General features: G+C 37.3%; 2 protein-coding genes across 2 annotated transcripts; both read right to left on the bottom strand.

Annotated features, from left to right (window-relative positions):
* Nucleotides 1-2,101: 2,101 nt before the first annotated feature.
* Nucleotides 2,102-3,116, bottom strand: LOC122079111 (dormancy-associated protein homolog 1-like). Its single transcript, XM_042645398.1, has 3 exons — nucleotides 2,978-3,116; nucleotides 2,653-2,851; nucleotides 2,102-2,455 (listed from the first exon to the last, which is right to left on the bottom strand). Exons 1-3 carry the CDS (start codon nucleotides 3,075-3,077, stop codon nucleotides 2,419-2,421), a joined length of 336 nt encoding a protein of 111 aa, XP_042501332.1. The 5' UTR covers nucleotides 3,078-3,116; the 3' UTR covers nucleotides 2,102-2,418.
* Nucleotides 3,117-7,121: 4,005 nt separating this feature from the next.
* On the bottom strand, nucleotides 7,122-12,265 carry LOC122073978 (protein TPX2). The gene is made up of 23 exons (XM_042638735.1): nucleotides 11,886-12,265; nucleotides 11,539-11,621; nucleotides 11,337-11,401; nucleotides 11,176-11,245; nucleotides 11,008-11,060; nucleotides 10,822-10,928; nucleotides 10,555-10,741; nucleotides 10,336-10,432; nucleotides 10,129-10,239; nucleotides 9,902-10,015; nucleotides 9,639-9,815; nucleotides 9,470-9,532; nucleotides 9,302-9,379; nucleotides 9,125-9,204; nucleotides 8,924-9,002; nucleotides 8,709-8,840; nucleotides 8,531-8,614; nucleotides 8,322-8,441; nucleotides 8,078-8,244; nucleotides 7,889-7,997; nucleotides 7,734-7,793; nucleotides 7,536-7,630; nucleotides 7,122-7,371 (listed from the first exon to the last, which is right to left on the bottom strand). The coding sequence occupies exons 1-23, from the start codon at nucleotides 12,025-12,027 to the stop codon at nucleotides 7,251-7,253; spliced, it is 2,394 nt and encodes a 797-aa protein (XP_042494669.1). The 5' UTR covers nucleotides 12,028-12,265; the 3' UTR covers nucleotides 7,122-7,250.
* Between the last annotated feature and the right edge of the window lie 206 nt (nucleotides 12,266-12,471).

Here is a 12,471-nt window from a genome sequence, read left to right as displayed (position 1 = left end):
CCGGTTTATAGGGTTGAGTTCTTCCAGGATTGTAACAGTGGTATCAGAGCAGTCGATCCTCGATCCAACCAGCGCTGGCTACCTGATCCAGAGTTGGCCACCGTGGACGTCGGGTTCAGAAGCGTGGTGATATTTTACGATCCCATATCAGCTTATGGGGGCTAATCCCGTATCGATTTTCTATGGGAATTGATGTGTGTTGATATGGTCTTGGGTCCCCTCACTTTGTAAACCAGTTTATGGGGTTGAGTTCTTCCAGGACCATAACATTTAATTCATTCAATCTGAATCAGATCACTTGTCTCTACTGGTGCATCCTCAAGCCTTCGTTGAACATGGTCATGTCGCTTCAAACAACTTTCTTGAAGCTTATCATGAATCGAGGCGACTCTTAACTACACTCTAATATGATAATTCGATCATTCCTTACTTATCTTTCTATCCTTCTGGGGTGTGCAAACATAAGCACACACTAATTTTAATGTCGAAAACCCTTCATGATGAAATCCCTAAATCATATAAAGGCTAGCAAAACATCAAGAGAAACCCCCCCCCCTTGTTGAATTACAAAATAACTTACCAAAATAAAGAGGATCCACAAGATTACAATATTCTCACATCAAAATCTACTATGGCAAATACGGAAAAGTCAAAGTACATCCTATAGATAGTTTTTCCCTTACTTGGTGTTCAAGTTATTATAGAGGTCCTCATATTTTTTGCTCTTGCTTCCCCCTTTCTTTGTGTTCGGGTTAGTTTAATTACTAGTAAATTAATATATAAGAAGAAAAAAATCATAGAGAGGTGAGATATGTTGGAATATAATAAATTGAAAATTTAATTTATTTTTATACATTATCTATGCAGGTAAATAAATCGAAGAATCTTTTTACTCAAAAACATTTTAAGAACTCCTTTAAAATATAGAGAAAAAAAAATGGTACATTTGAAAAATAAAATAATAAATAATAAATTATTCAAGAATATGATATTGAAAACATACATGAAATTCACTAATCATGATGAAATACCTACCCCAATTTCCCCCCAAACTCGGTCAACATTACTTGGGATCCATTAAGTTGCATCAAGATCTGAGGAATCCAAATTGAGTCCAGGATGCAATATTCTAAAATCCTTATTAAAAATTTAAAGGTAAAGCTGTCTTGGTCAACATAGATGCTATGATTTTACCTGCTAGTATGCACATAGTTCCTATTATGTGATAAATTGGATGGAATCGAGCAAAATTTTTGTTGACAAATAGACACAAAACTCCCTTAATAATCACATATCGAATTTAAATATTAACTGAAATTTTCAAATGACGAAACATAGTAATAAAAAATTTAGGACTACTGAGATCATATATCAATATATATCATTGAACAAGGCATCTGGATCCTCTTGAACCCTCCAGCCTCTCTACAACATGCATTCAATGGCTAGAAAAGCCCAAGAATGTGTGCAGATCTCACCCAACTGTAGAATAAACATTGGAGGGACTGTAGAGGATCTGGATCTACAAAACAAGTCATTGACCAACCTCAGTTATAGTGGATGGAAATTTTTTCTTCTTTATTTGACATGTTTAGAGGGTGGGTATGGGCCTAATGGATTAATGCTGCCCTCAATTCATAACCATGGCTGTCATAAACATTATCTTTTCCTCAAAATTGTTGTAAATATTTTGTAAATATTTTCATAAAACATATATTGACACGTCAATATGATGATCCGATAATGTTGAGATTTGGTGACTAGTGTTTGTTAATAGAAAAATGATTGTCATGTCATGCACTCTCTTGCACACACTTTCTTCTCATTGTTAGGAACTTCGGTATGACTCTTCCTCAAAAGTTAACTATTAAAGAGGGAGTACCCAAGTATTTATTAGTCTTTACATCAAATCCTCTAATTTCAATGTGGGATTATTACTTCTATCATTTGTATGGAACTCCAGCACTCCTTGACATGTGGATTCCTGTATACGAACTATTTACGCAAGACCTACTCATGCTATTTTTTTTTTTTTAGGTAAATCTCTTCTGTGCTACTTGTAAATTATAGAATTAGATGAATTTAAACGCACTTTGCTTTATTAATGGTCATGATTGTCAACATTACAATGAACAAAGTAGTAGATGGATCAGTAACCCATCATCTCTACTACCAACAAGATTTAATAGAGTAACTCACTCTTCAATTGTTACCCTCTGATATCTTACATACACACACACATAAAACGAGAAAGTTTATGTACAAGGAGAGGGTATACATAGTTATATACCACAGCACTACATGACTACTTATATGTGTGCGATTATTCAATACTCCACACCCTGAATGTCCTCTCACTGTCACTTTCACACATTTTTTTTTTGGGTAGAAATCACTTCACAGTTTCATTCAGTCTTCTCAACGGTGCTTGCTCCTGGTGTCATCACTGTAAAGCCTGCAACCAACCCATTCATGGAATAAATTACTTTCATAAGAAACCATCATCAATGATATATATAAAATATCTATTACTCCAGGACGTTCGATCCATAGACTTTTATAAGATCCAACGGTTTGGAGGGCAAGGCAAAGCTTGGATCGATGTAATTACTTACATTTGTTGTAAAGTTGAGAGAGAAAGAGTGTATGTACCAATCGTAAACAGTAGGGGTATTGGGTTCGGGCTTGTCGAAGAGAGCAGCACCGATGCCTTTGGTGGCAAGGTTGCTCCCTGGGTTGAACACACTCCTCCACACGTTCTCTTTTCTAGCTGACGACGGAGTCGCCGGCGTTGCCGGAGTCGTTGGGCTCCCTGGCATCAACAACGATTTGCTTCCCTCTCCTCCCTCATCTATAGAAATATATTTAAAATTAAACGACAACAAGAAGAAGAGTACTAATATACCAGAGAAAGTATATATATATATATATATATATATATAAGAAGTGTAAAAGAGATGTGAGAGGGTGAGAGTACATCTTTCAAGGTTCAAAGGCTTGGTGGTGATCTTCCTCATGCCCTGATAGGGATGAGGCCCAGCCACTACCTCGTCCCAGAAGTTTTCTAGCAAAACCATATTTTCTGATTATTGATACAAACAACACACTCTCTCTCTCTCTCTCTCTTTCCTTTGATCCTTTCTTCTCTTCTAGGGGTGAGTGTCAGGGCTTGGCTTGGTTTCAAGCTCTTCTTCTTGATCTGCTATAAATAGTGGAGGTTTGTGCTTAAAATAACAAGGTTAATTAATACTCCATAAATCAAAGGATATAATGATATTTTTTTTTTTCATTTAATTTATAAATGGAGATCAATTAGGGGACGATGTGGCAGATAAGAATTAGGTTATGTGGGGGGAACCTCCAAATTCCAATAATGCCTCGTCGTATCAGGACTTGCATGACAAATGCTTTTTATTTTTACACCTACACTCCTGATGGCGACAATAACCCTTTTCTTTTTATTTTATTTCTCAACTATTTGATTGTGGGAACCTTAAAAGTAGAGGTGAAAATGGGTTCTTTTTCTTACCAAAAAAAACTCCTCTAGAAGAAGACACTGAAAATGATGGTGGGAACGGGTAGGAAACTACTCTGTCAAAAACCCTAGTTCAAATATCTTGGACCATAGGGTGCATTAGGTAGTCGGATATATTAGGAATTTGGGTAGAATTCATCTGCAAAAGCATTGGGGGACAAAAGGAATCCATTCTCGCTATTATTTGGAAGGTTCCAATGGAACCACAATAAAATAAATAAATAAATAAATAAAAAATTGGAACCCCAGTAATTCCCCCCCCCCCCACACGTAGAATCCGAGAACTTCCCATCACCTTCATGCAAGAGCCATTGAGATATTCTTTTATTCATCCTCAGAGGTACATAGGGTTCCCCCGCCTTGGCCGTATCATTGGCTCTAATACCACTTGTTGGGGATGAATGCAAACCATAAGGAAGAACACAAGCAAACAAGCATACAAAATGCGAGGACTTTAACGTTGTTGGACAAGATTACCTACATCCACTTGAGATAACCAAAGATTTCCACTCAAGGTGAAAAACCCTCTACTTCACTCTCCACTTCACATAGTAATACTCCTTTGATTGTGGCTAGGTTTTTAAATCTGACATGTATTGGAGAAGGGGTGTCGAGTATATATATAGATATAATTAAAGACATGTATGAAGGAGTGGCAACTAGAGTGAGAAGTCAAGGTAGTGAGTTTCCAATTACAATTAATTGGATTATATTAATGTTCAACTTTAAGCCCTTCTCTGGTTATGCTTATTATGGATGATTTAACCAAGGACATTCAATGTGATATTACGTGGTGTAGGATTTTTTCCAATGATATTGTTCTGGTGGATGAGACAGTATCATGGAATAATGATAAGTTGGAGTTATGAAGATCTACCTTGGAGTCAAGAGATCTTAAGATTAGTAGAACGAAGATAGAGTATATAATGTGTAATTTTAGTTGCACAAAGATGGATAACGAAGTAGTAAAACTTAAGGAAAGAGCGATACTACAAAGCTAGTGTTTTTAGATATTAGGGGTCAATCATAAGCAAGGAAGGTGATATAGAAGATGATGTTTCTCACGAAATCAAAGTGTGATGAACAAATTGGAAAGAGTGGCCTCTGGAGTGTTGTGTGATCGACATATTCCTCTAAATATTAAAGGAAAATTCTACAAGATTGTTGTAAGATTGACTATGATGTATAGGGCAAAATATTTAGGCAGCCAAAAAGTGTAATGTAGATAAGTTGAGCAGAGCAGAGCAGAGCAGAGATAAGGATCAAGATGGATGTGCGGAAAAACTAGGAGAGATAGAGTAAAGAATGATCAAGTTAGAGATGATTTGGGAGTAGCCCCGATTCAAAACAAGCTCCGAGAATGTTATCTAAGATGGAATGCCCATGTTCAACAAAGACCTAGGGATGTCATAGTAAGGAGAAGCGGACAGATTTAGATGCAAAGAACAAGAATAGGTAAAAACAGGCCTAAAATGACCATAGATGATGTTGTAAGAAAATACTTGCAAAAGCTAGGTCTTGACTCTAGTATGACCTCAAACAGAACTGTTTTGAGGGCAAAGATCCATGTTGCTGACCAATTTTAGGTAGGACATTCCTATGATTTTGTTTCTTTCATATTTGTTTCTTTTTCCCTTTTTCGTTCTTTTTTTTTTCCCCTTTTATTTTACCCTCTCGCCGATCCATGTAGCCAACCACATTTAGTTGGGAAAATCTGAATTATTGTTGTGGTTGCTTGTGACTAGGTTTTCCCACACAGATACAATTAGAGCCTTTACATATAATGGACCCTAAACCCATCAGGCCGCGTTGTGTTTTCCTTATAGGCTTCATCATTTGGTTGCAAAGAAAATTAAAGGAAACATAAATAAAAATTTTCAATCTTAATTTTTTTTTTTATAATCTTTATCAAACATGATTCTATAAACTATTTAAATTTCTCACCATATTGAGTAATGATACTTTTTAGATGTAATTTATAGGGAAAGAGAACACTACCTTGGTCATATGGCCCCTTGCACTCTACGAATGGATGCATGTGTCCAAGCATCCAATAGGGTGTGAGATAGTCATTTCACCTGTGTTTGGGCATAGGAGCGCACAATGGGTAGTGTTCTTTTCTCCTAATTTTTGTTTTACGGTTTTTATATATATATATATATATATATATTAAAGTCTATGAAATTTGAATTTAAAATAAGGTGAAATTTAATAACCAAATATAAAATGATTTGGAATTAGTAATATGATCATGTGAGGTAATTATTACAAAAGTTTCTTTTTTAGGTTTGAAAACTTCACTTCACTTTCCTTAAATTTCCTTTGCAACCAGACAAAGTCATAGTGATTTGATATTATGGACGAATCGGGGAATGAAAAGGCAAAAATAAAGGTAGAAATTTTTCACTATTTTTCATCGTAGAAATTCTCTCTTCACTATGGGTACAAGAAAATTACGTCCTTCCATAAATTTCATTCCCAAACCCCCACCCCCACCTATTGTGGAATTTTGATTTGTCACTTGGCAGAAACTATTTTCACCAACAAATTTGTTAGCATGCCTTTCCTACAACTCCAAATAAATACAGGAAAAATACACTAAAGGTGTGGTTTGGATTTTCATTAAATTATGTAAGTACAATTTCTTTACTAGATGATTCTTACTTTTATAATTCTTATTTTCATATTTTAGTAAGGCAAGTTGCAGACACTTCTGAGGCATTTCTTAGCCTTGTTTGGGGATGGAAGTTATATATGAGAGAATTTCCTGTTTTTATTTTCCAAATAAATACAGGAAAAATACACTAAAGGTGTGGCTTGAATTTTCATTAAATTATGTAACTACAATTTCTTTACTAGATGATTCTTACTTTTATAATTCTTATTTTCATATTTTAGTAAGGCAAGTTGCAGACACTTCTGAGGCATTTCTTAGCCTTGTTTGGGGATGGAAGTTATATATGAGAGAATTTCAACATGCCCCTTTCTCCCTCAAAGCGAATTTGACATCAATCTTGAACAACCCTACCTTTTGAGAAACTGAGTAATTTTATTCTAAGGGGAAAAAATTCTAATTGAAATTCTAACTGCCACTCCAGATTTTGTTCACATTTGAGATTTTATTCTACGAGTTCAGAACATTCATCATCATATTCTAAAACACCCAAAAATTGAAAAAAATTATAATTGTCTCTTCCAAAGTTCCATTTTTTTCTTGACTCCAAGAAAAGGTTGAAAGAATTTTAAAATCTCATGAAAGTCACATCTTTGATCGGTGGCTAAGTCAGAGTCACCTCCTTATCCACATTCCTGCAACTGGGATTCGTCACTTTCTTATAAGATTCAAGAGGGCTGAAACATGCAGGAATGGAAAGGACCACCCCATCTGGCTCACTCTTTATTTACTAATTTTTTTGTTGTAAGCCTTATCCAGGACCACTTCGTCAGGTTGCTACCTAGTAGTGTAGTCCAGAGGGAGAGAGAGAGAGAGAGAAACTACCTACCTATAGTGCCAGAGTACCATGGGAGTTTGAAAGTGGCATTCCTCTCATTGGATGGATGCCTATTGTTCAGCTTCTCAGTAGGGTGGGCCAAAGAATATATGAACTCACATTTATTAATGACTAACAATATGAATCACTACTATAGTATAACAACTCCAATTGTGGGGTTCAAGAGAGCTTGAACAGCTTAGTTTATACAGTTTTTCTTGATATCATCTCATATTTGAAGCTGCACTTGATATAGCACCATTGACCATCATCATCCTCTTCCTCTCTTTTCTCTGGATAACACGCAGCTTAGGGGATTTAGCCTTTGTTGTCTCCTTAGATGACCTGTTTGATCAATCGAACATCATCATCGACAGAACCAGTTGGTTGGCATAATGGATGAAACTAAAGTAGAAACAATAGTTTGCATACTTCTGTATAAGGGGTTGTTGTATAAAACCAGTAGGCATAATGGATGAAAGTAAAGTAGATAACAATAGTTAGCTTACTTCTGTGGAAGGAAGGGGTTGTTGAAATTGGGAAGCGGTCTTGCATGAGGAACCATTGTCCTCCTCATCTGTTTCAGTGCCTTCTCTTCCTCCATCTGAGAAACACAAGCATATATGAATGTTGGGAAGGAAAACACAAACTATAAAATTCAAAGAAAGTGTATATCATTTGAAAAGCAAGGACCACAAAAGTATTACCATCTTAGCAGCTTCGTGCTCTTCCCTGTACCTCTTGTACGTCATTTCCTTCTCCTTAATCTAAGATCAATTTTAGATGAGCCCATAGGTTAATAAAAATACTTCAGGTGTTTTATTTGCATAACTTGGACACTCAAAGAACAAGATAAAGTTACCTTTTTATCAAACTCTGATCTTTCTATGACCCGGTGATCAACTTGGAGTTCAAACTCCTGAACCTGTGTGAGGGGTTTTCTTGCCTTCTCAGGAACTGGAATCGGGTCACTGCACAGAAAAGCCAGTAGAATCAAATCCAATTCTTTGGAATGTTATACTGGTGAAAAGCTTAAAATGACCAATCTTACTCTTTCATGACTGGTTGTGCCTTGAAGACTCTCATTTGGGCCTCTTCCTTCTCCATTCTCTGCCTTTCTTCCAATTCCCTCTGCACTTCTTCTTCATGCCTCACAAGACTCTCCAATTGGAAAGGTTCTGGCTGTGTGCATTTTTTACGCTCAGGCTTTGGTGGTACCTGCACAAGAAGCAACAAACTGCTCGAGCTACACTCTTAGTGTGATGGTGAAAATTTTAGGACACAGACTCCCTTACCACTGGATAGTCTGTTGTGTAAGGATATGGAGTAGCCTTCGGAACCCTTGCTCTCTCCTCCTCCCACTGTTTCTGTAACACTTCCAGTAAAAATTTCTTCTCTTTCTCTTCTCCCCGTTCCTGGAGTGCAGAAGAGAAGGCAAATAAGGAATGTAACTCAAATTCAAGTGGGAGCATGAAAATTGATGTGTGAGAGAAGGGTGATATACTTCTGTGTGAAGATGGAAAGGATTTGGCGTGGTGACCCTCCGCATTTGATAATACTCATTACGAGGTTCTGAATTCAAAGAAAGCTGAAAGAACATAACAAGCGACATAAATGAAATTTACAATCCAGAGTGAAATGCAGCAGAAGAAATCTTCTATTTTTCATGTTGGTGATTTTACCTTGTCAAACAGGTCTACCACTGAAGTTTGAGGTGGAATCCTTTCATCCGTGGCAAAATGAAACTCTTGAGGCCTTGTGACATTGCGTTTTGTATTGCAGAACATTCCTAGTTCCCCTTTGCTCTCAAATATCTGAAGCAAATATAAAGTGTTACATGGAAGTAAGTAACGGTGCCCCCTGAAAAAGAGTGTGTAAGAGGAAAAATAAATCTAACCTTCTTGTTAAGTGGCCGAGCTTTAAATTTGGGCATCTTCTCAAGCTCCTCTAGCTCTAATTCCTGTGAACTCTTAATCCTACAAAGAGCAGTTACTATGTATAATCAACATTTCTCCTTCAAACAGTACATAATGTAAATTATTACAAGGAAAGCTACCTAAACGGAAGAATAAATCTTCAAAAATTAAAGAATACATACTTGGGTGGACGAGCTCGGAGTAAGGTCTCGAGACGAGGTGTTTTAGGTTCAGTTAACTTGTTATACGGCTTCCCTTGATTCTGTTAAATGAGGATTAATCCCAGTAAATAAAATAACCTAAAAAGAAGCTAGATGATTGAAAGACAAGAAAGATAAAAGTAGAAAGAGGATTTTCACCTGACAAGAGGATTCAGAAACAACTGATGATGTTTCAGCATGCTGGTTTGCCCTCTCCAATGTCTTTAAATGAAATTCCTAAATAAAAAAAAGTTGAAACTCTTTCAGTTAGCTAACAATTCTTTGTCTCCTGATCATCATCCATTCTAACTGTCTGAAAGAAATTACCTGAAATTCTGGTTGCTGGGGGATGCTTCTTGGCAATGCAGGCAGGGTCGAAGCTTCCAAAATCTTAAATGTATAGAAAGGAACTATATGATTACAATACATAACAATAGAAAAAAAGAGCAGGTAATAACCATAATTCCATTAATTCTATTTTCAGCAAGCACCAGACCTTCTTGTTTACTGGTCGGGCCTTGAACTTTGGGATTTTTGCCATCATCTCCTCTTCAAGTTCAGCAGTGCTCTTCACCCTGAGAGGACGAAGGCGATTTGCTGTTTCGAATTCAGGTTCCTTGGGCCTTGTGAGAGTAAGTCTTGGCTTCCTCTGTGTAATTGAAGCAGCATCGTCCTGAAACAGAAACAACCTTCAGAACCCACATTCTCAAGGAACAGATCCACACGCATTAGTAAAAGTAATGAATGATAGATCTTTACATGTGAGAGAGAGTTGTTGCCATGGGTCAGATCTATCCCTCTAGTCTTGGACTCAAACTTCTTAACCATTTCTGCCATTGAAACGAATGGAGCAGCTGGTTCTCGAACATAAACCTTAATAAAAAAAAAAAGAAAAAAAAGAACATGTTTAATCATGTCAGCAAGTCCAACAAACCAAGTGAATATTTGATTTTTGTCAGCTATAAGAATTTGGCTCGAACGCAAACCTTTCTGTCCTCCTTGCAAGTCTTCGTAGTTGAAGAGAGGAAATTGATACCACCACCATTCGCAGCAGGTTTTGACTTGTGGGGTAAATTGTGGGTTTTGATATTCAGAATCTAGATTTTGCCAGTCATTAAAAAAGGAATCCATATCAGGCACAGCAAACCAATGAAATTCTAGGGAGATAAAAGAAAAGCAGTTACAATGATAACCTGTCTTGTTCTGCCACCATCAAGCTTCTGTCTCTTAATTGCTTGGTTTTCTTGTGCAAAATCTGGAGCTGCAACTGTGTTCTTTGCAGTTTTCAAACTACAAAGTTGGAGACAATAAATCAGTTGGTTTGTGTAGCAATAGGAAGTAGATGTAACAAAAATAATAAATGTCAAGGATACGGTGATACTACTACAAAGAAGCAAGGGAAGAGGTCTAACCTTTCACTACTCGCTGGTTTTCCACTCTTTGCTTTGGACAATTCACAACGATTTTTGGGCTTTAGAGCAGATGGGTTTTTGACTAGACTAGCTATCTTCTTAGCTTTCTGGTTCTTCATTGAATTAGTAGTTGCTGTTTCTTCCTTTCTGGAGATTATCTGCGGTTTGGGTGTACAAGTTTCTGTACCTGTTGTAGAACAAGTTGCTTAGTAGATGAGCTTTGATCAAACGAATAGAGGATGGAGATCTTAAATTTGGGTGACGTACCTGAATTGTGACACCTACTTGGAATGACAGGGACCTCAGAGGAAGTAGCCTCCACACTAGCTTTCCCAGTCTCCACAATTGAAGACTTACTATTAGCGGCCAAAACACTGTACCCAACAGAAGAATCGAAATATTAGGAACCACCATGAGCTTTTGATGAAGGTCGGGCTAGAACAATGAACAAACCTTTCTTTCTGTTGAATGCATAGATCTTCGGATGACTTCTTAGAAAGAGAAACCTGGTTGAAGGAAGTTGCTTAGTAAAAGAATCCAAAAAATAGGGATTATATTTCAATCCAAGTGGAAATAAAAGGTGAACTTTTGCGGAAACAGAGGCTGAATGACTGAACATACCTCTTCAATGGGAGTCGTTCTCTTTTCTTCTTCCTTTGTTGTTTCCAATGAGACCAGCTCGGACTCAAGTCTAAATAGGTCAAAAGAAGAAAAAAAAAATTATCAGCAAAAGAACGGAGTAGGGAGGGAAGATTTTATAAATGAATACAAGATTTAGATACCTTGAACTATTGTCTGCTGGTGCCGTTGTATGGGAGGCAGTCGAGGTTTCTGAGGATCCTGTAGCCTGAAACCGTGAAAGGGAGAGAGATTATAGATGTTTACTCAGTCATTCCTCCTATGAGTGTGTCTTCAGAAACTTTCACATCTAAAGAACTGATTTTTACAAGAAAATGGGAATCTTGTACGAATTTGTGAATTTACCTTCTGCATTTGTTCCGCATCGCTGAAGTTGCATAGGGCTTCAATGTGAACAGATCTTCCAGTCTTGATTCTTGGCATGAAAGCTGCATCAAATTAAAACATATACCAAATATGACCCTAGAAATAAATTGAAAATAGATCCAACATTTCGAATTAGTACATATACTAGCGAAAAACTCGAGAAAAAAAAATCCTGAAGCATAAGGCATCCAAATTACGGTTATTGATCACAATCGGCACCAAGAACCCTAAAAACATCAAAATACCAAGAAACGAAGTCTAGATCTACCATGCGAAGTAACCAAACAAGAACAGTACAAGAAGAAGAAGAAGAAAGGAAAACGTACGCGAGGGAGCATAGCTGAGAGCAGACTCGAACCAGAGCTCTGCTTTTCCCTTCTCTTCTTCCGATTCGCCGTTGATGAAATCGAAATACCTAGGCGCAGAAAACTCGTAAGTCTCATCAATCATCGTATTGCAGTCATCCATTGCAACAGATTTGAGTTGGATCAGTTGTTCGTAACCTAGAATTCCTTGGAACAATTTACAGTGAGGGAGAGAAGGTGGGGAGAGAGGGTAACGCGACCAGGACGGGTGAAGAGAGCGAAACAGAGGAGGAGATAAACGGTCAGTTTTTTAAGTGAGTCGACTTGGGTTGCGCGATTGACAGCGGTAGCAATGTAGCATTAACGTTGCGATTCCAACGGTCGAAATTTTGAAATACATAAGCCACACTAGGGAGTATAAACAACTGTAATTATATGGAGAGGCGACTCTACGGAAAGGAAAGGGAGCGCAGTGCCAACGGCTATATCTCTGATGGTCCGAGAGGGCACTGTTTGGTTTGTAGTTTGCGCTGTTCGTAGGCACGTGTCTCTTATCCAATTCCTAGTCTACTTTCTTCGTCAAATGACTTCAATACCCTTTCTTTTT

The sequence above is a fragment of the Macadamia integrifolia genome, chromosome 1 (assembly GCF_013358625.1).
Source record: "Macadamia integrifolia cultivar HAES 741 chromosome 1, SCU_Mint_v3, whole genome shotgun sequence".
In the NCBI taxonomy this organism is placed as follows: domain Eukaryota; kingdom Viridiplantae; phylum Streptophyta; class Magnoliopsida; order Proteales; family Proteaceae; genus Macadamia; species Macadamia integrifolia.
Note: the sequence above shows the minus strand (reverse complement) of the source record. Positions and strands in the feature narration are given on the sequence as shown.